This window comes from Mustela nigripes, chromosome 1, assembly GCF_022355385.1.
Source record: "Mustela nigripes isolate SB6536 chromosome 1, MUSNIG.SB6536, whole genome shotgun sequence".
Classification (NCBI taxonomy): Eukaryota; Metazoa; Chordata; class Mammalia; order Carnivora; family Mustelidae; genus Mustela; species Mustela nigripes.
In genome coordinates, this window is record NC_081557.1 from 84,304,003 (window position 1) to 84,326,551 (window position 22,549).

The window sequence follows — 22,549 nt, forward strand, 5'->3', positions numbered from 1 at the left end:
AGACATTGCGCCTCCTCAAGAAAAGCAGCCCTAAAAAAAAAAAATGTCTGGGCTGCTTCGACCAGAAAGCCAACAGGGTCTTTGGCATGGGGTGGGGCCTTGTTCTGTTTTATTCCCCGTGTTGAAATAAGCCTCCCTTAAACCTTAGCTCCAGTCCTGAGAGCCTGGAGAGAACTTGAAATCCCTTTTCTAATAAAGTTGAAATCTGTGAGAACCTAAGAAGCAACTGCAGTTTCTGTCCGTTTCCCGTCTCCTTTCAGGCGCCACTTATTCCTGGCAAGATCGTCCCCTGGCTTTCTTGCCATTGCTTCTCATCCGAGTCCCCCGCCGAGGCAGCTCGGCGTCCTGACGCTTCTAGTCAGTGGAACAAGCATTCATTTGTGTTCACCCCAATTTCAGACACACACACACACACACACACACGAGCCCGTGAGTCATGCTGGCAGCGGACAGTGCAACGGGAACGGCCCCCGTCCCCTGCCAGCCAGCTCCCCCCGAGCCTAGTGGCAAGCAGCGGCACTTGGTCATGCTGACACAGACTCCTGGAGACTAGTGACCATGCCTCCCTCTGGCCACCCCTCTGATGAAGCTGGTCCCATAATTGAAGCTTGTGCTCCTGGGGAAGGAATTTGAGATTTGGGGAATAAGGTCTGAGGGCACATTTCTTGCTACAGTTGAATGAACAGAGCACATACCTTCAGATCCTGCTTCCCATCTCCTAGCCACCCTGTCAGTAGGAAAACCTGGGACCCAGCCGGGGTCAGCCTCTCCCTGTGGGAACTGCAGGGGAAATTGCCCTCTCCCAGTGATAGCATCTGGTAGGATTTATTTAGCAACTCTCAGTTCACAGGCTTTGTGCAGAAGCAGCTAGCTTGTTCATAACGCACCAGGCACCGTGCCCAGAACCACCCTTCTCACACGGCCTTGGACACCTGGTCATTTTTTCTCCAGTTATGTGTCTTCCTCATCCTTCCGTCTCTCCCTTCCACAAGCTGGGCCAGGCTGTCTCTTGTAACCAGGTCACTGAGAGGTGCTGCACTGAGCCTTGTCCTTGCTACGAAGGCGGGAAGGGGGAGCCGGTGTCTTAGCCATCTTGGTCTTAAAATCAAGTGTGACAGGGGGATCTTTCCAACTCCCACCTGTGTCCTCTGTGCATATTTGGGGCCCATCCTGGGACCTCATGGTGTTGCGGTCACAGTGATGGTGACGTTAACTGGGGCATCCGTGAGTTCTTGTGCAGGATCTGAACCTGGGTTGGTGGGTGGCGGTTCAATGCCTACAGGCACAAGCAAAGGAGACAGACGCCGCGGAGGTGTCCCTGATTGTTCTCAGGACCAGAGACTGAGCATTGTGCATGAAACTCAGAACTGCCGTCCTTACATATAAGTAATCTATCTTTGGGATGAAATCATGCTTACCGGCCTCTGCTTCCAGGCCTTCCCTTGAATCCCCGTATTGGTGGCTTTGCTCCCTGAGGGCAGAGTGGGAGAGTGAAGTTAGTGACCACTACACTTCCACGGCCTTCCCTTCCAGGTAGAAGACAATCCCAACCCTCAGAATGACTGGGGTTCTACACTCACATGGGAAACAGCAACTGACCAAGGCCTGTAGGAGGGAAAGAAAGTGCATAACTTGAGCAACCCAGCATAGGTTCCGGGAAAAAAAAAAAACCCTCCCTTTCTAGATAGACTCTGTCCTAGAGACCCCAGAACATAGAGGGGGTGGCCCCAGATGCCTAAGTTTGGGAGTTGGAGTCCAGATGGACAGCTAGTACTGGGGAGAGGACAGAGTTAAGGAAAACCTGAGGTACCTTGCCCAGGGCAGGGAGGGGAGGGGTCTGCATCTCTCCTTAAATAGGTCTAGACCTGGCCCCCCATGGAGTCAAGCAGCCTTGCCCTTGAGCTTCCCACTCACAGGGGAAAGTCTCCGGGTGCCGGGCAGCATACTGGAACACCAGCAAGGAGGCCACCGTTGCCACCACCACTCCTGTACCCGCTGCACCCAGCACTGCTGGATAGGCGCTGAAGGGGGGGGTCCGCTAAGAGTCAAGAGCGCTGGTTACATGGCTTTGGATCCATTGCTGAACTTGACAACAAAGGCTACGAGGGCAGCAAGCAGGCAATGCCCCGTGGTGGATAATCAAAAGCAAGACTGGACCCCCAGAATACAGAGGTCAATTCGTTCCCAAGGAAAGAGGTGCTCTCTGCATGCCTCGACCTCTAGAGCTTTCGCGTCCCAGCCATGCCCCCCATTTCTGCCATAGAAGGCAGAGGCCAATTGTCTTGGCAGCTTGGGGGTGAAGGGAAGGACACCACGAAATCTGGAGTTCCCAGAATGGAGAGAGAGCCGCAGGAAGCTGAGAGCCCACCTGTACCCTGGGAGGTGAGACTGAGGCACAGAGTTGGGCCTCTCCTCTTACTGAATCACCAGCACCCTGCACCCCACCCCATCCACACTTCGGATTCAAGCTGAACTGTGGCTCCTACCCCCGGGCCCAGGGCCTCCAGGGCCTCCCAGGGAGAGATGGGAAAGACAGCAGCGGACGTGACCTGAGGGGAGGGTGGAGAAGAGGAAAGACAGGGGGATGGAGGCACTGGGGGGGAAGGAGCCAAAGGAATGGAGTCAGGGATGCCCTGCGAGGAAGAAGAGGAACCTGGGTTTGGGGTTCGATCTTGGGGAGAAAGGGTAAGTGCCTCTATGGCCGTGGCCTCAGCACCTGGTGTCTTCACCTCGGAGGGGTGTCCAGCCGTGTGGTGATTCAAAGCCAGGACGCGGAAGGCATAGCGGACACCTGGGTCCAAGCCGCCCAGTTTCCGGCCCCGGCTCTCAGGCTCGATGTCCCTGGCCGCCGTCTCCCAGGCCCCGGCTCCCGGGCTTGGGACGCTGGCCCTCCGCTGCACCAGGAAGCCCGTCAGGTTCCCGGGGCCCTCGACGGCCCAGCGCAGCTGCACCTCTCTCCGGTGCCTCCCATAGGTCAAGCGGCGGATGGTGACGTTGGGAGGAGCTGGGTATCCTGGGGGAGGAGGCGGGACACACGCAGGCACCTGAACCCCTTCAACCACAAGGTGTGCGTGTACCTGGGCACCCAGCTTTGTTCTCTTTTTGTGGAGAGACAGCCAGTAGCGTGGCACCACATTGGAGCGTGCCCTTCTGGTCTGTGTCACCCTGGTTTCCTCATCTACAAACTGAGCGAAAGGTGATTGCGACACCAAGGGGAACCGCTGGCCTGCATTCAGGAGCGCATCGCAGTCGGGTTCACACAAGTCCATTTGGGGCCCGCGCTGGGGAGCGCACGTGTCCAAATTTGGAAGCAGAGGATTCCTGTGCCTTCCCCTCTAGGGGGCCCCTGCCCCCTCGCCACACACAAGCGCCCGCTACACCTGACTCACTCTGGACCTCCAGCAGGACGCTCCGACTGCTGCTGCCCAGGGCGTTGCGTGCCACGCACCGGTAGGCACCCCGGTGGCGGGTGGGGTCGGCATCCCGGATGCGAAGGTGGAGCTGGGCGCCCTTGGGGTGCAGCGTGAATCCGGAGGTGCCGCCTTCCACCTGCCGTCGCTGGGGACCCAGCCATAGGAGACGGGCAGGCGGCATGCCCCCCAGGAGGGAGCAGCCCAGCCAGGCCTCTCCTCCTTCCAGAACAGACACTCGGGACTGAGCCACTGACAGTTGCGGGGCTTCTGCAGAACAGAGAGAGTCAGGCTGGGAAGGGTCTGTTGCACCCGGGCTAGTGAGAAGGCTGGGCAGTGAGGGGCTGGCTAGCCCTGGAGGGGATGAGGAGGGGAAGAGAGCCAGGAGACAGGGCCAACGGAGTTGAGAGTGAAGCTTGTCTCCGGCTAGTCTGCCGCCTCTTCCAGGCTCCGATTCTATGCCAGCATCCTACCACCATCTGCTCCAAGATTTCCTGACAGTAACTGTGTGCCTCCATGCCCCTCAGCTACCCCGCTCCAGTCTCAGCTCCTAAAGGTGGGGCCCCGGCCTTACTCCCCTCTGTATTAACCGCCTCCCTCCCAGCACCTGCCAGTGAGGCCCCCTTCTCCCTAGTGGCCCACCAGTTCCTTGCCCCAGGCACAGGGCTGGGCCCAGAGCAGGTGCTTAGTTTTTATGTACTGAGTCCTAAACACCCAGTGAATCTCCTGGGGTGGAATTTCCAGCCCGGAGACTGAGTAATAAGGGAGGGAAATATTCCCAGGGGAGGGTCTCCTGAGAGCGCCCAGAGACCAAGATATGAATTATTTTGTGAGAACTATTATATGTGCCTGCTCCTCTGTGTGCTTTTCCCACATTTTTCACTTTAATACTTAACTCTTTTGTTTTTTTTCTTGATTTGGCAATTAATAGGACTGGCGGGGGGCCAGATGAAGACAGAAAGAAAGCAGACCCAGAACCCGTAGAGGCAGTGAGAGAAGTAGAGACCTCCGATGCCTGAAACATGGATGCAAGGCAGGAATATAATCAGGCATCTCTCATGCAAATTAATGCAAATGAGGGAGACAGATTCCCTGGCCAGCCAGACGGGAGCTGTCCAACAGCCACAGCCCAGCCCCATGTGACTGTTGAACCCTCGCAATGTGGCTGGCCCACACCTACATGTGCTGTAACTAATTACACCAGATTCTGAGGACAGTAGACTAGGATACCTCATTCATAATTTTTTAAATTACTATACATTGAGATAATCATATATTGGATATATTAAGTTCAATAAAACGTTTCTCTTGTTTCTTTTTGCTTTTTCACATGTGGCTACTAGAACATTTAAAATTCTATATATGGCTCTCATTGCATTTTTATTGGACAACACAGACCAAGACCAAACACCCTGATTTTATGGATCAAAAACACTTGAGTCCCTGAGAGATGAACTGGCCCAGACTTACTTTGCATTCCAGCACAGACAGCCCCCAGGGCCCCTCCTCCTGATTCCAAAGGGGCTGCTCTCGCAACTCGGCCAGAACCAAGCCACAAGCCTTGACTCACCCAGCTGGAGTCGGCAGTGGGGGTCAGGGACCCTGAGTGGGTGAGTGCCCCGGCAGGTGAACTCTTGGCCAGCCAGGTCTTCCTGGGCCTGTAGGAGGTGGACAGCCAGCGAGGGGCTGCTGCCATCCAGCGGCTGCTGTAGCCCATCCAGCCAGCTCAGCAGGGCAGGGGGCTGGCCTCCAGGCCACTCACAGCTCAGCATGATGAACTGGTCTTCGACTGTGGCTGTGGTCCAGCAAGTGGGGCTCTGGAGGGGATCCCCTGGACAGGGAATAATGGCTCAGCATGGCTGTCTGTACAGGAGGACAAAGGGCTTTGTAGCCCTACCTCTTCCTTCTTCCCTCTTTCCCTCCCTCTCTCCCTTCCTTCCTCCCTTTTTCTTTCCTTCCTTTAGATTTTATTTATTTACTTGTTTCAGAAAAAGAGAGAGTGCGCACAAGGAGGAGGGGCAGAGGGAGAGGGAGAGACTCTCAAGCAGACTCCCCACTGAGCACAGAGCCCGATGTAGGGCTCAGATCTCATGACCCTGCCATCATGACCTGAGCTGAAACCAAGAGTCAGATGCTTAACTGAGCCACCCAGGTGCCCCTCCTTCCTTCACTTATTGCCTTACTCACTCATTCATTCATTCATTCATTCATTCACAGTTACAGAGGGCTGACCATGTGCCGGAGCAATCATGGGAACAGACACCAAGCAATTATAATATACTTTGATGAATGCAGGTTTGATGAGTACAGGTATAAAGACAAACTCTCTGGGGCTTCAGGCAGAAGGACTTTAAAGACAGGATGGTATCTGAACTTTATCTTGGGTGGTGGGTAGAAGTTTTCAAGGCAGAGAGAAAGCTAAAGGCTCATTTCAAGAGCAACATGCAAGAGGGTGGTAGTAATCTAAGGTCAATGACAGTCTGCTGCCGCTGGAGGCTGAGAAACAGGCAGGTGCCGCAGGGTTCCAAGCCCAAACTGCAGAGGACACAGAAGAGTGGTGGAGACCTGGCTGGCAGGGAGAGCAGTTGGGAAGGAGGTCTGAGCTGAGTGCTGCCCACCTCCTTGTTCATGGCAAATCTTGAAGTCTGTGATCTGGAGCCCCGCCCCAGATCCTAGGGCTCCTCGAGGGCGCTTCCCCGGCCCCTGCCCACACCTGGATCATCAGCGCCCTGCTGTGTCCTGAGTCCACTCACACAGCGTGATCCTGCAGAAGGCAGGCAGTGCCAGGGCTGGGTGCTGGCCAGCACAGACGAAAACACTGCCGTTGGGGAGCTGGGCGGCGGGCTGACTCCAGGTGACGTTGTTGAGGGCGGTAGGGCCAGCTCCCTGGGGCCCTTCCCACTGCAGCTGGGCAGCTGGAAGCCCCCCAGGCCAGGTGCAGACCAAAGTCACAGCCCCGAGGGTTGGGAGCACAGCACAGGAGGGCTGCCCCTCAGGGGGATCTGGGTGGAGAAGTGGGTGAGGATGGGCTGGACAGATGTTGCTGCTGGAACACTGTGGTCCCCAGGCCCAGCTGGGGGCCTGGTGGCCACAAGGCGAGGGTAGGAGAAGTAGGGAGAATTGGGTGGGTGGGGGAAGATGGATTCCTCTGAGGGGTTGGTGAGCAAAGAGCTGGACTCTCAGGTCAGGAGGCAGGAGCTGAGGGGGTGAGTAAGAGTTCGGAGCCCCTGAGGAATCCCAGGGGCCCTTGGAAGTCCCCAGCTTCCCCTAGGTTCCCCATTGCCCAGTTTCTCCTTTTTGCTGCCGTGTTTGCCTCATGGTCATTTCTCTACCCTTCTCTGTGCCTCAGTTCAGTCCCCAAAGCTGTGGGAAGAATCACTTGGGGAACAAGGTCCAAATAGGGTCAGGGGTTTCCCCTCTCCCTGTCCCTTCCCACAGGTTTCACAGCCTCTCCCCTGCTCAGCAGCCCCATCTGGCTCCCCCACCCCCATCCCCAACAATGCTGATTCCCGCAGGGCACGAGGCTATGGCAGCCCCTACCCACACACTCACAGTAGATGGTGAGCCTGGCGCTGGCCTGGGTACGTGTGTCCAGGCGGCTGTTGCGGGCCAGGCAGGTGTACAGGCCTGTGTGGGCACGTGTGGCACTAGCGATGGTGTAGACAGGCCCGGTGTGGACCTGAGTGTGGTCACGGAGCCACACGTAGTGACTCGGGGGGTTGGATCCCGCTAGGCAGCTCAAGGTCACCTCTTCCCTCTCCTTGGCCCAGAAACCCTCCTCGCTGAAGCCCAGTGGCTCCACGGAGATCACAGGATTGTCCGGACCATCTGGCGGGCAAGGAAGACTTGTCTCATCTCCCCAGTCTTTTTTCCTTCACTCACTTGTATAATCTTGGTTTGCACTGATCGTCCAACGAGCCTGTGTTATGTGCCCACTCTGTCAACCAGTGGGCGAGGGGCCCTAAGTCCAGTCAAATGTAGGTGCTCAGGGTCCATGGAGGCAAGCTCCCTAGGCTGTGGGAGATTTCCCAGAGGGACTGAGGGAGGGGGACAGCAAGAGCTGGCTAGGTAGGAGAAAGGTAGGGCACCAACCTTCCCGGTTCAGCCAGGATCGAGGGGCTTCCTGGGACTGGGACGCTTGGCCCCTCTAGACTGGAGAGGGCAGAACACAGGGTATGACGATGCCCCGACCATGATCCCAGAGCCAGCCATTCTCACTTCTTTGGGTCACTGCCTTCCCTTCTTTCCCATCTTTCTGACTCCCAGAAAGGACTGTATCGTCTGCCTGCTATTCTTCTCCTCTGTCTTTCCCAAGAACTGCTCGCCTGTCTCCTCCATGATCTTGAGTTTGCAATCCCACGAACCACGACCCACAAGACAGGACAGCATGAGTCCTGGTTTTTTAAATCCTTTAGATCAGCATTGTCCAACAGATCCACAGATCTTTTTAAATTGTCCAATTTTAAATTTCCAAATCTTAAAAAAGGAAAAATGGCTAATCCCAACCAAGCAAAACAGCATCAATGGATTGTAATAATTTTAATAATATTTTGTATTTAACCCAATACACCCAGAAAATTATTTCATGTGTAATCAGTTATAAAAACTATTGATGAGCTATTTGGGGTTTTGGTTTTTTGTTTCTATTTTTGTTTGTTTGTTTGTTTTGACTCAGTCTTCAAAATCCAGTGTGCCTTCGGTAGACTGAGCACACCGGTTTTGTTCAGGCAAACTGCAGGGCTCGAGCCCCGTGAATGGCAGCCATGTTGGACAGTGTGGCTCTAGCCCGTCCTAGTCTTCTTCCTTTCACACAAACTTCTAATTCCATTTTAAATTACTTTTTTTAATTGCAAAATTTCATTAGTTTTATTTGTTCTCTTTACTGAAAGGACTACTCTGGTCATTTGTTCACTTTTGTATTGGTTGTATTGTATTGTCTGTATTAGGTTCTTCACTTTTGTATTAGGTTCTCCCTCATTGCTTATTTTGGAGCTCCTTGTGAGTTCTGAAAAGTAGTCCTTTGTTTGCTCTTCATGTGCTTTATTTTCTTTAATTTTTTTTCATTTATTTGAGAGATAGAGCAGGAGAAGGGGAAGGGGCAGAGGGGGAAGCAGACTCCCCACTGAGCAGGGAACCTGACATTGGGCTCGATCCCGAGACCCTGGGATCATGACCTGAGCCGAAAGCAGACGCCCAACCAACTGAGCCCCCCAGGCACCTGTGCTTTAAAGACAGACTTCCGATTTCTACTTTGAGGCTCTCAACCGTTGACTTGGGACCAACTTGCTGCCCTCTCTGTCCACTGTGTCCCTCCTTCTAGTTTCCCCAGGGTCCAGTTGGTCCCTGTGAGACCTTCAGGCTCAACTCAAAGGCTGGCTCCTCAGGCCACCCCTTTTACTCTAATTATGGGTAAAATTGTGACGCCGAATGTATGTGCATTTACCTGGGAAGGGAGGCTCAAGACCTGGAAAAGGCTAGAACTCCTGTAGTAGATCCATGTCTGATAGGGGGAGTGGGGGGGCCCACAGTGCCCTGAGGCTCTCACTATTGGAGCTGCTCAGCGGGCTGAGTGCTGCTGGGGGGGCCCTAAGGCATGTCAGGAAGCAGGGTGCAGAAGGGAGGGGAGGTGCCAGCCCTGACCACGCACCCCCCATGTGACTCACAGATGACATCAAGGAAGGCGCCATCACTGCTCAGCCGGCTGACGGTGTTGTGGGCACTGCATATGTACCAGCCCAGGTGTGTCCTGTTGACTGGGTGTAGCCGAAGCCACCGCTCCGTCACCTCCACCAGCTCCTCCTCCTGGCCTTGAGGTGCCCGATGTTGCCAGGCGAATGTCACAGGCTCAGTGCCCTCCCGGACTGCACATGTGGCCACCACGGAGGTCCCCTCCACGGGGGACAGGTCACTCAGCCTCACCCGAGGCTTTGATACGGGCACTGGCCAGAGGAAGGAGAGGCCCTGAATTTGTTATCTCGGACCCAGGACTGGCTGGGGGTTTGGTGTGCCCACAGGGCCCTGGCCCTCCCTTCCTTCAAGCCCAGGTTTTCTCACTCCCCGGAGGCAAGGTCCTATGGCACCCGGGCCCAGCCCAAGGCAATGGGAGGCACATGCAAGTAGAGGCAAAGCAGCACACAAGGCCACTCGGGTCAGACCTGTCCCAGTTTGGCCTCTCACCCAGCACGGCCAGCGCGACGTAGGAGTAGGTGGTGTGCAGCTGGCCCCCGGCCGCGTGCAGGGCCTGGCACAGGAAGTGGCCTCGGGCCCCCTCCCGCAGCTCCCGAAGCACCAGGCTGCTGTTCCGTAAACTAACGGCCCCCAGAGCCGAGGCCCCGGCCTCCACCTTGGACTCCGCCCCGTTAGTGACAGCCACAGGCCGGGGCGTCAGCAAGCCCAGGGGAGTGAAGCTCCAGAAGACCACGAGAGGAGCCAGTCCGGAGCCACAGGCCAGCTCCACGGAGCCACCCCGCACTCCTTGGATGGACGTGGCCTCTTCATCAGGGCCTCGGTGGGTTGGGTGGGGCGGCCCTACGGACAGAGCAGCAATGCAGGATGTCTGCCCTGGCCTGGGCTCTCCTGCTTCCCCTCCTTGGGCCCCTTGTCCTCCTTCCTGGAGTGGGTTTGAGCGAGCTCCGGAGTTTCTTCTCTAGCTGTGCTGTGGGAGCCGGCGGCCAGGGGATCCTTGATCAAGATCAGCGAACAGACTGGAGCCGAGGCTCCCATCCCCCTGTGCCATCAGACCATTGCAGAAGCTTGATAAAAATATATACTCTGGGGCCTCATCCCAGACCACAGAGTCAGCATCCCCAGGGCGTCAGGGCCCAGGAATCTGTATTTTCAAAACAAACATCCAGAAGTTGATCTGATGATCAGCCCAAGATTGGGAGATCTGCATGGCCACCGGCAATTCAGGCTCGGGGGTGGGGGGTGTCTCTGCATAAAGATTCCAGGGGGAGTCCAGACCCACTGCAGCAAGGGGAAGATGACAGCAGCCTGCTGGCAGCCCAGCCAGCATGCAGCTGTCAGCCGCTAATTATGAGGTGCCTGTCCCCATACCATGCACCAGGGTTATATGGACAAATGAGTCACCCCACCCCTGCTCTTGGGGAGCTTTTAGTCTATGCTGTTCTTTTCTCCTCAGGACCTAGCATGGAACTGGGGCATGTGCCTGAGCCCCATGTTTTCCTGTCCCCCGTGGTCTGGTAGCTTTAACGTGCTGAGTTTCAGCACACACAGATGACGGTAAGTGCCTCAGATGACAAGGCATGGGAGTGATTCACATTAGCTTCCATTTGTTGAATGCGTTTGTGCGAAGTCCTGCACATGCATTACTTGTTGACCTTAGCTGTCACGGTAATCACATCCCCCAGAGACTCTGAGCATGAAGTCACTTCGTCTCGAACCACACGGTAGGTGGTCGAGCTGGGAGTGGAGCCTGACTGCCCATCTCAGGCTCTCCTCCACTGCTCCCAGCTCCTCCGGAGAGAGAAGGGAAGACAGGCATGGAGCTGGAGAGCGAGGGCAAAGTTCTGCTATTCCATAGATCAAGAAGCATAACCCTTAACACAGAAGCTTCTTCTTCCCACTGTGCTGGACCAAGCTGCCAGCATCTCTCAGCTAGACCGCTGGTCTCCCAAGTGCTCTCGGCAACCTGAAGACCATCCACTTTGGAGGGAACGTTGGGAAGCCCAGATCTATGTTGCACCATGCTTACTACCTGACGGTCACCGACAGGGTGACCCCAGCTTTGGGAGGGTAACTCAGTGGGCTCTCTGTGCCCTGGCCCCGCCTCCCCCGCCTGGCACAGAGCAGTGGCTCAGGGCATCCTGGCTAAGCCCTAGCGGATAAAGAAAGCTGATGGACTTCATTGAATGGCCGTGCAAGCGTTAAAGGGAGATCCCAAAGAAGGCAGCGGGAGAAAAGGCAGGATGTGAGTGGGGAATGGTCCACCGGGCGGGGTGGCCAGAGCATCACTCACCTGAGGCCCCTACAAGCAGAAGGCAAAGGGCTGTCAGCAACAGGAGGCTGAGCGGTCTGTGCAGAGCCCTCGGACCTCTCCATGGCCTCATCTCCCTGGGTGGCTGTCCACCTGGGGCTCTTGCCTGACACTCGGGTGCTCTCTCTCCAGAGCAAAAGCCTGGCCCCGGAAGGACTGGGGGTCTGGCTCGGGTTGCCAACCTCAGCCTTCTGCCACCCTTTCCCTGCTCTCCTGTTACCCTTGCTGGCCCAATGACAAGTGAATTATTTACCAGATGATTCACTCCATCCATAATGCAGAGTTGGGGAGGGCAAGACCTGGCTGGGACAGATCTAAGGGACACGCCCTGAGCTCCCTGAATTTTCATCTTAATGATAGTATAAAATGAGGCACAGAGCATAGAGTTGAAAAAGGCCCTAGTCTCAGTGAGTCCAACCACCTGCCCAGAGTGCAGTCCTCCAGACCTCAGGGGCGAGGAGATTCAAACACACCTTCAAATGCCCTTCCTCCCCCCTTGTGTTTTGCTCATGTTTTATTGGGAGAAACTGGTAGAGGGTGGAAGAAGCTCGGGGGTCAAACACAAAGTCAGGGTTTGACTGACCAACAGTGAACTCAGGAAATTTCTGAACCTGAGTTTTCATTTCTTTGCAGATAAGTAGGGATAATAATACCTTCTTTCCTGTAACGATTATTGTGGGTATTAAGTGAAAACCTTTTATTAGCCTAGGGGAACCTTCTTGGGTGCTCGTAATGTCCTCTTTCTTGCCTTAGGTAGAGGTTAAAGTTCATCAAACTGTGTAATTTTGTTGTGTAAACTTTTACGTGTGTTTGATAAAATTCCTTATCTCTCTCTCTGGCACAGACACATGTACACTTGCACACATGCACGCACACACTCGGGCAAACAGTGCCCAGAATGTAGCTGGCATGCCGTCCATTGTGTCCCCAGTCAGAGCTGATCTACGAGGCACAGACCCTTGATACTGGAATGGAGACCAGCTGTCCCATAGCCCTGGCCATCTCTGATAGACAACCTGACATGAGGTCAATTTTCCATCCTCTGGTGTTGGGTGTAGGTGAGAGTCCCAGACCCCAGTGAGATGGGGGATCTTATATCTGGTGTCAGGTTCATCAGGGCTCAGCTGGGACAGGAGCTGTCAGAGCTGAGCGCCTCACAGGCTCCTCCTGGGCCCAGAGCGGCCCACCGAGGCTCTCTCGGCTTCTCCCTTGTCCTAGGATAGTGGATGACCCCTGTCCCATTCTCATTCAATCACGGCCAAGGCTCTTCCATGCCAACTCCCTGTTCCCGCCTAACTTGACTTTGAGCAGAATGGCAGGTCGTCCCTGGGATTTAGGCTCCCATGTAAGGGAGACTCTGGAAGGGAGAGTCAGGGAATAAGGTGTATTAGGATTCCCAGAGAAATAGAACTGGTAGGATGTGTGTGTAGAGAGAGGTTTACTGTCAGATCTGCAGTTAGCAAGCTGGAGACCCAGCAGGGCTTATGATGTAAGTTCTAGTCTGAAGACTGGCAGGCTTTAGACCAAGAAGAGCTGATGCTTCAGCCCAGGTCCAAGACTGATGTCTCAGCTCAAAGCAATCAAGCAGGAGGAGTTCTCTCTTATTTGGGGGAGGTCAACTTTTTGTTCTGTCCAGGCCTTCAACTGATTGGATGAGGCCCACCTACATGGTGTGGTTGGGTGGGGGCGGGGGGGACAATATGCTTTAATCAGTCCACCTATTCAAATGTTCATCTCATCTAGAAACACCTTCACACATACACTCAGAATAATGTTTGGCCAAATATCTGGCCACCCCGTGGCCCAGTGAAGTTGACACATAAAATTAAAGATTTTCCCCCCACCCCACGAGGGCAGAGCTGCGGTCCTGTCTGGAAGGGAAGAAGAGGCATGGCCAGAATGGGAGAGCAGGTCCAGGTCTCCTGTCTCTGATGCTGTGGGAGCTCAGGGGCCAAGAGACGCAAGGTCTTCCATAAGACAAGAAAGTACAGTGGTCAGAACATAGCTTTGCCTCTCCATTATTATGTGATCTTAGCATGTAACTTATCCCCTCTATGCCTCTGTTTCCTCCTTTCTATAATTGTTTTCCTGAGAAGAGTAAATGAAGTGACACATACATAGCACCTGTCTATTAAAATTATTTATGCACCTTGACCTGAAGAATATCAATAATTAATTCAACAAACATTTCGTGATCATCTGCTACGTGCAATGAACCATGTTGTATACGGCAGGACATCTCTCTTTCTCCCTTATTCTCCTTTCTGTAGAGTATTGGCCAAGCCAGGGTACCCTGGCTCTGTGCTTTGCTCTAGGCATGCTCAGTGTCTAGGCCCAGGGGCAGGTGAGGCTGTAGGCTCCCCGGGTTTGGGTGCCTACTTCCCATCCTCCCCTCTTGCTCAGGTGGATACAGGCCCCCTCATGGTGGGGCTTCCATCGACAGCCTACCTGGGTCCCAAGGCTCACATCAACTCCTGCCTCATTGCTTTGGGAGATCCTGGAGGGAAGAAGAGGGGGTGGTGTGCAATTAGGAACGACGAGAGAACAACCCTAGAGCGTTGTCTCAGCTCAGCTCAGCTCAGGAGAGAAGAGGTTACAAGGATGGACGTGGGGACCCAGCCTCTGGAGCTGTTTGAATGGAAATTGTGGAGAACCACACTGAGGGCTCTGAATGGGTGAGGTCTGAGGCCTTCTGGAAAGATCGCCCTTCAGCCCTCCTGTTGACCAGCATTGGGTGGGCACCGCAGTAGCCACGTGACCCTGGGCATACAACACGTCCTGAGCTTCCTCATCCTCATCTTTCAAGTGGGCGTAACACTGACGACACCTTCAAGCTGTTGGACAGATAAGACGTGACCACACATATCCAGCATCTTGTAAGCCCCAGCACATTGTGTACACTCAGCAAATGTTCATTCTTGCCCTCTTTCTGTGTACGGTGAACTGGAATATGCTTCCCTCATACAATCTCTGGGTTGAGTTCTTTCACCGAAACTTGGCAAAACAATTCATAATCTTCTTCCAAATGAAAGTCATTCGAAAATTGAAACAGCATGTCCAGTCCTTTCATTCTCTACCGGAATAATAATACAAGATACCATTTCTTTCCGGGCGTGTGCTGTGTTCTCCACACTCCATACGAAAACACTGCAATGCACATTTTGCCAACAGGCTTGGACTTCCTCCGTTTCCCCCCGCACTCCTTGTAGCTCCATCCCTCTGGGCATTCTCCAGCTGGTCCCCACCTAAGACTGTCCCCTTGGGGCTGGCCAGGGGCCCATGGAACCACTAGGCCTCTCTGACAAGGCCCCAAATCTCTCTCAGTTACACCGTTTTGGAGTTTTGTTCATCCGTCCAGTTAACATTTACTTCTGTGTCCCTGAGTCCTCACTCAGGCCCGCGAGGAAGTCTGGACAGAAACTTCACATTCTGAGAGGAAATGACGGCTCCGTGGGGCTCCCCAGGTCTTTTGAGGAGGTAGTTGTCCGGCAACAATGAGTGCTCAGGTTTCCTGGCCTTTGCCTCCCTTTTGGGCAAACTTTAGCCTCACGGTGGACAGCGGTGCGTCACGTTTCTCCAGCCTCTTGTGACCATTTTGCATCCTGGTTCTGAAACCTCCAGCTTTTGGGGGAGCAGAAGGTGGAAGATGGGGACAGCTGGACTGGAGCAGAGGAGGCAGAGGTTCCTGGAAATTAATGGCTTTTCCATATGTGTCCATGTGTGCCTCATCAGAGGCCAACCAGAGGCCCTTGGGAACCCGGGCAGGAGATGAGCCGAGGGCTGGAGAGGAAATGGGCCAGAGGCTCCGCAGCCGACATGGCTCCCGCTGTGTTCCTGGCTGAGAGGAGGAGGGGGAGGGCAAGAGGGACAGAGGGCCTGGCAGGGGTCACTGCTTAGTCACTTGGTTAACTGCTCTTTGGAGACCAGAGAAGAAAAGAATGAGGCCCTAGATAGAGGGGTGAAGAAAGGGAGACCAACAGACCATAGGGGGCAGACAGGGGAGGCAGGGGAAGCTGAAGTTGAGGTTACCAATGGTGGCTAGACGCCTCGCTGGGGCATGGGAAAGAGGCCTGGTTTCCATGCCAGTGTTGCCTCCTAGCTGACCCTCCTTCCATCTGCTTTGCCATGGAAGAGGAGACCTGCACAGCCAGCCCCCTAGCACCACTGCAGGCAGGATACCCCATTGCTCCGGGCCTCTGTTTCCAGATCTGTTAAAAACGGGGTTGTCACATTGGCCCAGGGGCTTCTCAGGGCTGTTGTAAGAGCTGGAGGAGTGGGTGCGCAGAGGGGAGTTGCAAAGCAGAAACCATTGTGCAAATATGGGGGTGTGGAAAGAGCAGAGCTTGGAGGCAGGTCAGCGTTCAGATCCCGGCTTTGTGGCCCGCCACCCGAGGGAACCCCAGGCACGTTCCTTCTCCACTCCAGGTCTCAGGTCTTCCCTGTAAATGAGACTGATTCTTGATGCAACAACACTAGAAAAAGGTTATTCATTCTGTTTTGTGAGATAATGGTTTTGCCATGATGTAAGACATCATTTTCTTAATACTGAAACACTTGGGGATGAGATGTCATGGTGTCTTATGTTTGCCCTACAAGACTTCTGCAAAAATGGATGAAGCTTCAGCCAAGTCTTAGGTTCTGCATTGCCTCAAGGATGTTTGTAGAGCAGACACCACAGGGGCTTCAAACCCTAGTTCACATTTTTTATTTTTTGAGAAGTATGAAGTCACTGAAAACTTGTGTTAGGTGTTCCCGGTGGAAGTGGTAAGGACTAAGGAGCATGCCTCTAATGGCAGTTGAAGAGACTTTCCTGAGTTTGGGGACAGGTAGGAGGTCCCTTGGTCCCTGGAAGAGGATGAACCTCTAGAGGCCAGGCCCGTGACCCACAAGGGCAGAGAAATGGAAAGTCCCTCCAAGCTCAGCCAGTGAAAAGGTCGGCAGCAACCACGATGGACCCCGGGTTAGAAGTGTCTCCCTGTTTTTGGTACTTTGTACAGAAGCCTCAAAGATTCTGGTGGGGATCTGGGGTGGGGGCAGGGTCCCAGGAATGGTGACAGCTTTATTTGAATTTAATAGAGCGAGATTCACACCCACTTCACTGCCATTATTATTGTTATTATTATTATGTTGCCGCTGTTACTATTATGAAATAGACTGGAGCTGGGGCCGTGACACGAGGCGTCAGTGTGTGCTGCTCCCTGTTGCAGTGACAGGAACTTAGGAATGGCTGAAGCTCCTCCCCAGGAAAGGTTCCAAGCTCTTCCCCGCCCGCAGCTAGCAATGGGGCTCCCACCATGCCTGGAGTCACAGGGCAGGGGACAGGTTTCCGTGGCTCAGGGCCTGGTTGGAGAACTCGGCCTTGCCTGGACCCAGTAGGTATCTGTCTGGACAAGGCCAGTGGAGCTGGCCAGGCACCGGGGGTCCGTGGAGGAAGCCAGGGCCCAAGGAAACGCTTGCCTCTCTCTCCATCTGCAGGCCTGGTCAGCTCCCCTCTTCCGCTCCCAAGCCCTGCCCCCCAAACCTGGCGAGGTTCTCCAAGTTCCCTGGCTGGGGAGCAGGAAGGAGTAGGGAGTTTCCAGAATGTCTCTGTAGAGCTCCAGAGGGAGGCTTGCAAACTGGAAATTGTCAGCCGTTTCCTTGACAACCAGCAGCCAAATAATTCTGGGAATGGAGGAGGGAGGGGAGTTCCCTGTGGGGCGGCCAAGAGAAGCAGCCCTCAACCCCCAGAAAACTTCCATTCCCCATTACCTAGCTCAGTTGGGGTCCAGTCAGGAGATAGAAATCACACCAGTCAGCTGGAAAAAGGATAAAGAATTGATATACGCTTGTTATGAGGTAACAAGAGAATGCTCAAGTGTCCTGGGGAAACCAGATGAAGAGGTTGCAGCCACTAGCCCTTAGACCTTTGAGGAGGGACCCAGAACTCTACGGAGGAGGCTCTGCATGGGAAAGAAGGACCCTAGGGGCTTGCGCCCAGACCTCTGAGGAAGGGGCTCCTGGAGCAGGACTGTGGGGCTCGTGGGGGATGGTGAAGCCATGAGCGTTGGAGAGGCTGCAATCATTCGGCTGCTACTTTGGGACGGGCCTGTTGCTGGAGGTGGCCAGGCTTCTTCTTACAGGGAGCACTCAGGCACAAAGGGAACAAACGTGCTCACCCTTCCTCTTCTAGCCAGCAAGCCTCCCTCTAGTGGCTTGGTCGCAAGGATCAAAAAAGGAACAGCAGGCAAAGCAGAAATGGGATTCTCAGGGCCTGAGGCCACCTTTGCAAAGCAGTGAATCGAGGATAGGAATGGAGCTGAGAAGCCAGAACCTTTAATTATTATTAGTCACGGAAGCATGGGAAATTCTGGTCTTCTAGCCCCAGCTTTACTGAAAAGAGCAGGACATATAGTAGGTGCTCATCTAATATCCTCTGGCTTCACTGTGGTTGGTTCCTGAAAGCATATGTGAGCAGGCTTTCCTGGACTTACTCTGGTTTGTCTTGAAAAGTTACTGATATTCACAAGCTGTGACGGCTGGAAAGGACTTGTGTAATGATAACGATGAAAACAGTGAAATATTTAGGTAAGAGCGGCCTGAGGAACACTGACTGAAAATCACTGTGATCAAATCATACACTAAGGGTAAAGGACAAAATAAATGGATCCAGGGAACAGAAATAGAACCAAGTCCAGAAATCTACCCCAGCACATATGATAATATACAATAAAAGTGGGGAAAAGGATGATTTATTTAATAAATTATGTAGGCACCCCTGGCTCCCTAAAAAAAAAGGAACAAGCTTCATCTCTGTACCTCACAAGTTACTGAAACTAAATTTTAAATAGATGAAAGATTTAAATTTATTTAAATTTACACACGTAAAACAGTTTATGTGTTGTTCTCCATATTTAAACAATTTCATGGGGAAATATTTAAAACAATTTTAAACACTGTTTGAAGCAATTTAACGAGGAAAACATTAGAAGAATATTTATACAATGTCTGATTTGAAGAGATTTTTCTAAACAAGACAGAAAATCCAGAAGCCAGAGAGGAAAAGATAGATGTGTATCTTTTTTAAATTTTCAAAGGATTCAAAGATCACATGGAGTAAAAAGACAAATTACAGACTGGAGACAACATTTCAGGATCTACTAGCAATAGAGAGTTGGTAGCGGTAACACACAAAGAGCTCCTCCACACGATGAAAAAGAGAAATAAGTCAGCAGGAAAATGGACAAAACATACAAATATGACGCATCTATATTTCTGTTGTAAACAGCCAATGCATTAAGGGAAAAGCACACAATCTCGGCAATAGTTAGAGAAATGTACACTTTAAAAACGTGGTGTCTGAGTGGCACAGCTGGTTAAGCACCTGACTCCAGCTCAGGTCATGATCCCAGGGTCCTGGGGTCGAGCCCTGCATCAGGCTCCCTGCTCACTGGGGAGTCTGCTGCTCCCTCTCCCTCTGCCCCTGCTCATGCTCTCTCATGTGCTCTCTCTCTCTCTCTCAAATAAATAAATAAAATCTTTAAAAAAATAAAATAAAAGCATGATACCACTTTTCCTTCATCAGAATAGCAAAACTTACAGAGTGAGGAGGGTCAGGGCTGGTGGAGATGTAGGGGAAGCAGCAGTAACAGCTGTGAATATGGGGATTACCCAGACTCCTGGAAAAGGGATTTGGATGAAACCTAAAAGTACGTATCTTTCTGACCCAGCCACTTCATTTCTGGTAATTTATCCTACAGAAAAATAAATAAATACATACAAAGATACGGGCAGCAAACTCCAGTATGTATGGATATACATAAAAATTTTTGATAGCATTTTCCTTTTGCTGGGGCGAAAATACTAGTAGTGGTTGAATGAGACGTATGTCCCTATACTGTAATGTTATGTAACTACCAAAGAGAGTAAATTACAAAGATAAATACTGTACAATTCTACTTTAGAGACCTCCAAAGTAGTCAAAGTCATAGAGACAGAAAGAAAAGGGGTTCGGAGGCTTGAGTGGCTCAGTCGGTTAAGCGTCTGCCTTCAGCTCAGGTCATGATCCCGGGGTCCTGGGATCGAGCCCTGCGTTGGTTTCCTGCCATTCCCCCTGCTTGTGTTCTCTCTCTGTCTCTGACAATTACATATATAAAATCTTGAGAAAGAGAGAAAGGAAGGGAGGAAAGGAGGAAGAAAGGAAGGAAGGAAGAAAGGAAGGAAGGAAACAGTGGCTACCAGGGGCTGGGTGGAAGGAGGAATGGGGAGTTGTTGAAAGTACAGAGTTTCCGTTTTACAAGGTAAATTCTGGAGTTCCATTGCATGGCAACGTGAATATCCTTAACATTAGTGAACTGTACACTTAAAAGTGGTTAAGGTGGTAAATTTTGTATATATTTTACCACAATTTAAGAAAAAGAGTACATTAGAGAGATTTTCACGATGTTAAGTGAGAAAAGCAGCTTGCAGGGAAATCTAGGTGGGGTCTGTGAAATAAATGACATATTCACATAAATATGAATAAATGTCTGGTGGGCAACCCAGACCTCTCCCGCGTGACCCGAGTCCTCTGATTCCAGAGTGCTCTCCGTCCTCCCCAAAGCCTAGGATCCAGCAGGAGCTGGCATTGAACTAGGCTCCCCAGCTTTCTCAGCCTTCTGGTTCCAAAGCACCCTTTGGACTCCCGCCCTGGTGTTTCCCGATTTCAACCCTCCTCCCGAAAACACCAGGTCCCCATGGGCTCTGACACTGCCAGCCAAGGCCCACAGCTGTTTCCAATATTCTGTACAAACTTTATTGAAATGAGAAGCCCCGTTTATCATCCCTCAGGCCCCGGCTCCTCCAGATTAGGTACATATGACCTGACCTGTCAGCAGGGCCTGAGCCAGCAATCAAAGAAGAGATTGTTCTGAGCCAGGAGGTAAGGGGGCAGACGCCTAGGGAGCTGAAAAGACCCTCGAGGGGTTTCTGACCAGCCAGGGGTGGATGGGGTATATTCCCAAGCCGAGGGGAGGAGGGGAGGGCAGGGCTGGGTAAATTCTTTAAGGGCCACTGCTCTGCTTGTCTTTTGTGGCCGTGTCTTCTCTCTCTAGCCTCCACGTCTCTTCCAAAAGATATATCTTAGAGCAAGATGATCTCCCCATTACCAAGCTTAGAACTCAGCCCCAATTTCTCTTTCCTTTCACCTCTGAGCTATACCAGGAAACCCCTCCAGGCACAATAAAAAACTCTACTCCTCCTAGAGCTGCAGAATCATCAACCCTCAAATACTGAAAGTAGAGAATACTTTAAGTCTCAGCTCCCTCTCAATGTTGAAAATCCCTCCACCGGGCCAGGCTGGTTGAGACCTGAACCTTCTAAGCCATGTGGTCCAATAAGATAGTCCCTAGCTGTGTGTAGCTATTTAAAAATAAATCTTGGGGCACCTGGGTGGCTCAGTGGGTTAAAGCCTCTGCCTTCAGCTCGGGTCGTGATCACAGGGTCCTGGTATCGAACTCCACATCAGGCTCTCTGCTCTGTGAGGACCCTGCTTCCTCCTCTCCTCTCTGACTGCGTCTCTGTGATCTCTATCAAATAAATAAATAAAATCTCTAAAAAAAAAATCTCACATCCGGGTATACATCCAAAAAAAGTGAAATCAGTTCTATCTGTACCTTCATGTTTACTGCAGACTGAGTCACAATAGCCAAGATATGGGAACAACTACCAGTCCACCGAGGGATGAATGCATAAAGGAGAGGCAGTCTAAATATATAACAGAATATTCCTCAGCCATAAAAAAGTAAATCTGGTCATTTATGACAACACGGATGAATCCGGAGGGCATTATGCTAAACGAAATAAGCCAGAGAAAGACGAATACTGTTTGGCTTTGGTGGAATCTTATATGTGGAATCTATAAAAAGGAGGCGGGGGGAGTCCAACTCAGAAACAGTGTAGAATAGTGGTTGCTTGGAGCTGGCCAGTGAGATAAATAGAAAGATATTGACCAAAGCGTACAACCTTTCAGTTATAAGATGAATATGTTCTGAGGAGCTTGTGTACAGCATGGCGACTATAGTTAATAATGTTGTATTATATACTTGAAATGTGCTGAGAGTAGTTCTTAAGAGTCCTCACCAAAAAAATAAATACATAAAACAAAAAAAACTCAAAAAACAAAAGATACCTATGTGAGATGATGAATATGTTAATTAACTTGTTCACAGTGATCATTTCACAATGTATACTTAGATCAGATCATCACATTCACTTTAAATATATACAACTTTTTGGGTCAATTACACCTCAATAAAACTAGGGGGGAAATGAGCTCAAACTAAAAATTCAGTTTCTTGGTCATACTCGCCACATTTCAAGTGCTCAGTTAGCCACATGTGTCAGACAATGTGTTGAGGAAGGTGCAGAATCTTAGATCTTCCCCTAGGTGCGAGCTAACAAGTTAATCTGCCGGTTTCACAAATGCTGGCAGAAGACAAAGGGCTTTCTTATTTACAGCAACTTCGGAAGCCAGAGTATCAGCATTTTCTTGCTCTGGTTTCCTAAGCTCTGGTTCTCACGAAGAGGGCCACCTGATACTTGTACACACAGTGGGTAGCAATACAAGAGAGGAAACCCCAGGTTCAGGAACCCGAATATTTTATAATGTGCAGGAACCCAACTGGTTGTTTTTTTTCACCCCCTCTGGAGGAAGACATTATCTCTACTGTTCACGACTGTCGGCTACACAAATGTTCTTGAAAATTGTCCAGAAAAAGGTAATCATTCTGAAAAATGTGCAGAAATGCAAAAGACCCATGGAGAACTATCTCTCAGCACCATGCTGATATTGAACATCTCCATCCCTGTAGAGAGTTCTGCCAGATGGAACTGCTCTAAACCATGGGGAGCTAGCTGCTTTCCTAGGTCCTACTTGTCAGTTCTGAATATGGACCAGAGGAGTCAGAGAGAAATGAGCCAGCATTATAACTTTCACGTTGTCTTCCTTGATGTGGGTGTTGGTTGATATCATATTGCTTGTTTTTCTTAACTAAGCTGTGAAAGGGTCGGAATTAACATCTGTGTATTATGTTAACATCCCAGGGCTGTCATGTGCTCTGCGCTCATGAGGACACTGTGAGAGCAAAGGAGACCCAACCAGAATGTTCCCGAGTGGTCTAACACTCCA

General features: G+C 51.8%; 1 protein-coding gene across 1 annotated transcript; it reads right to left on the minus strand.

Moving 5' to 3' along the window:
* Nucleotides 1-1,178: 1,178 nt before the first annotated feature.
* On the minus strand, nucleotides 1,179-11,479 carry VSIG10L2 (V-set and immunoglobulin domain containing 10 like 2). The gene is made up of 12 exons (XM_059402936.1): nucleotides 11,389-11,479; nucleotides 9,588-9,938; nucleotides 9,074-9,349; nucleotides 6,963-7,238; nucleotides 6,164-6,412; nucleotides 4,981-5,241; nucleotides 3,390-3,680; nucleotides 2,715-3,013; nucleotides 1,915-2,038; nucleotides 1,581-1,605; nucleotides 1,419-1,471; nucleotides 1,179-1,276 (listed from the first exon to the last, which is right to left on the minus strand). Exons 1-12 carry the CDS (start codon nucleotides 11,477-11,479, stop codon nucleotides 1,179-1,181), a joined length of 2,394 nt encoding a protein of 797 aa, XP_059258919.1.
* Nucleotides 11,480-22,549: the final 11,070 nt, after the last annotated feature.

What these genes read in the sequence shown, in the direction of transcription:
- VSIG10L2 (XM_059402936.1), bottom strand. Translation starts at nt 11,479, where the DNA reads ATGAGGCCATGGAGAGGTCCGAGGGCTCTGCACAGACCGCTCAGCCTC. An exon ending in CGTCCTGCTGGAGGTCCAGA is followed by an intron (nt 3,014 to 3,389) that starts GTGAGTCAGGTG and finishes CTCCTCCCCCAG; the next exon opens with GATACCCAGCTCCTCCCAAC. An exon ending in GGTCAGTTGCTGTTTCCCAT is followed by an intron (nt 1,472 to 1,580) that starts GTGAGTGTAGAA and finishes CTCTGCCCTCAG; the next exon opens with GGAGCAAAGCCACCAATACG.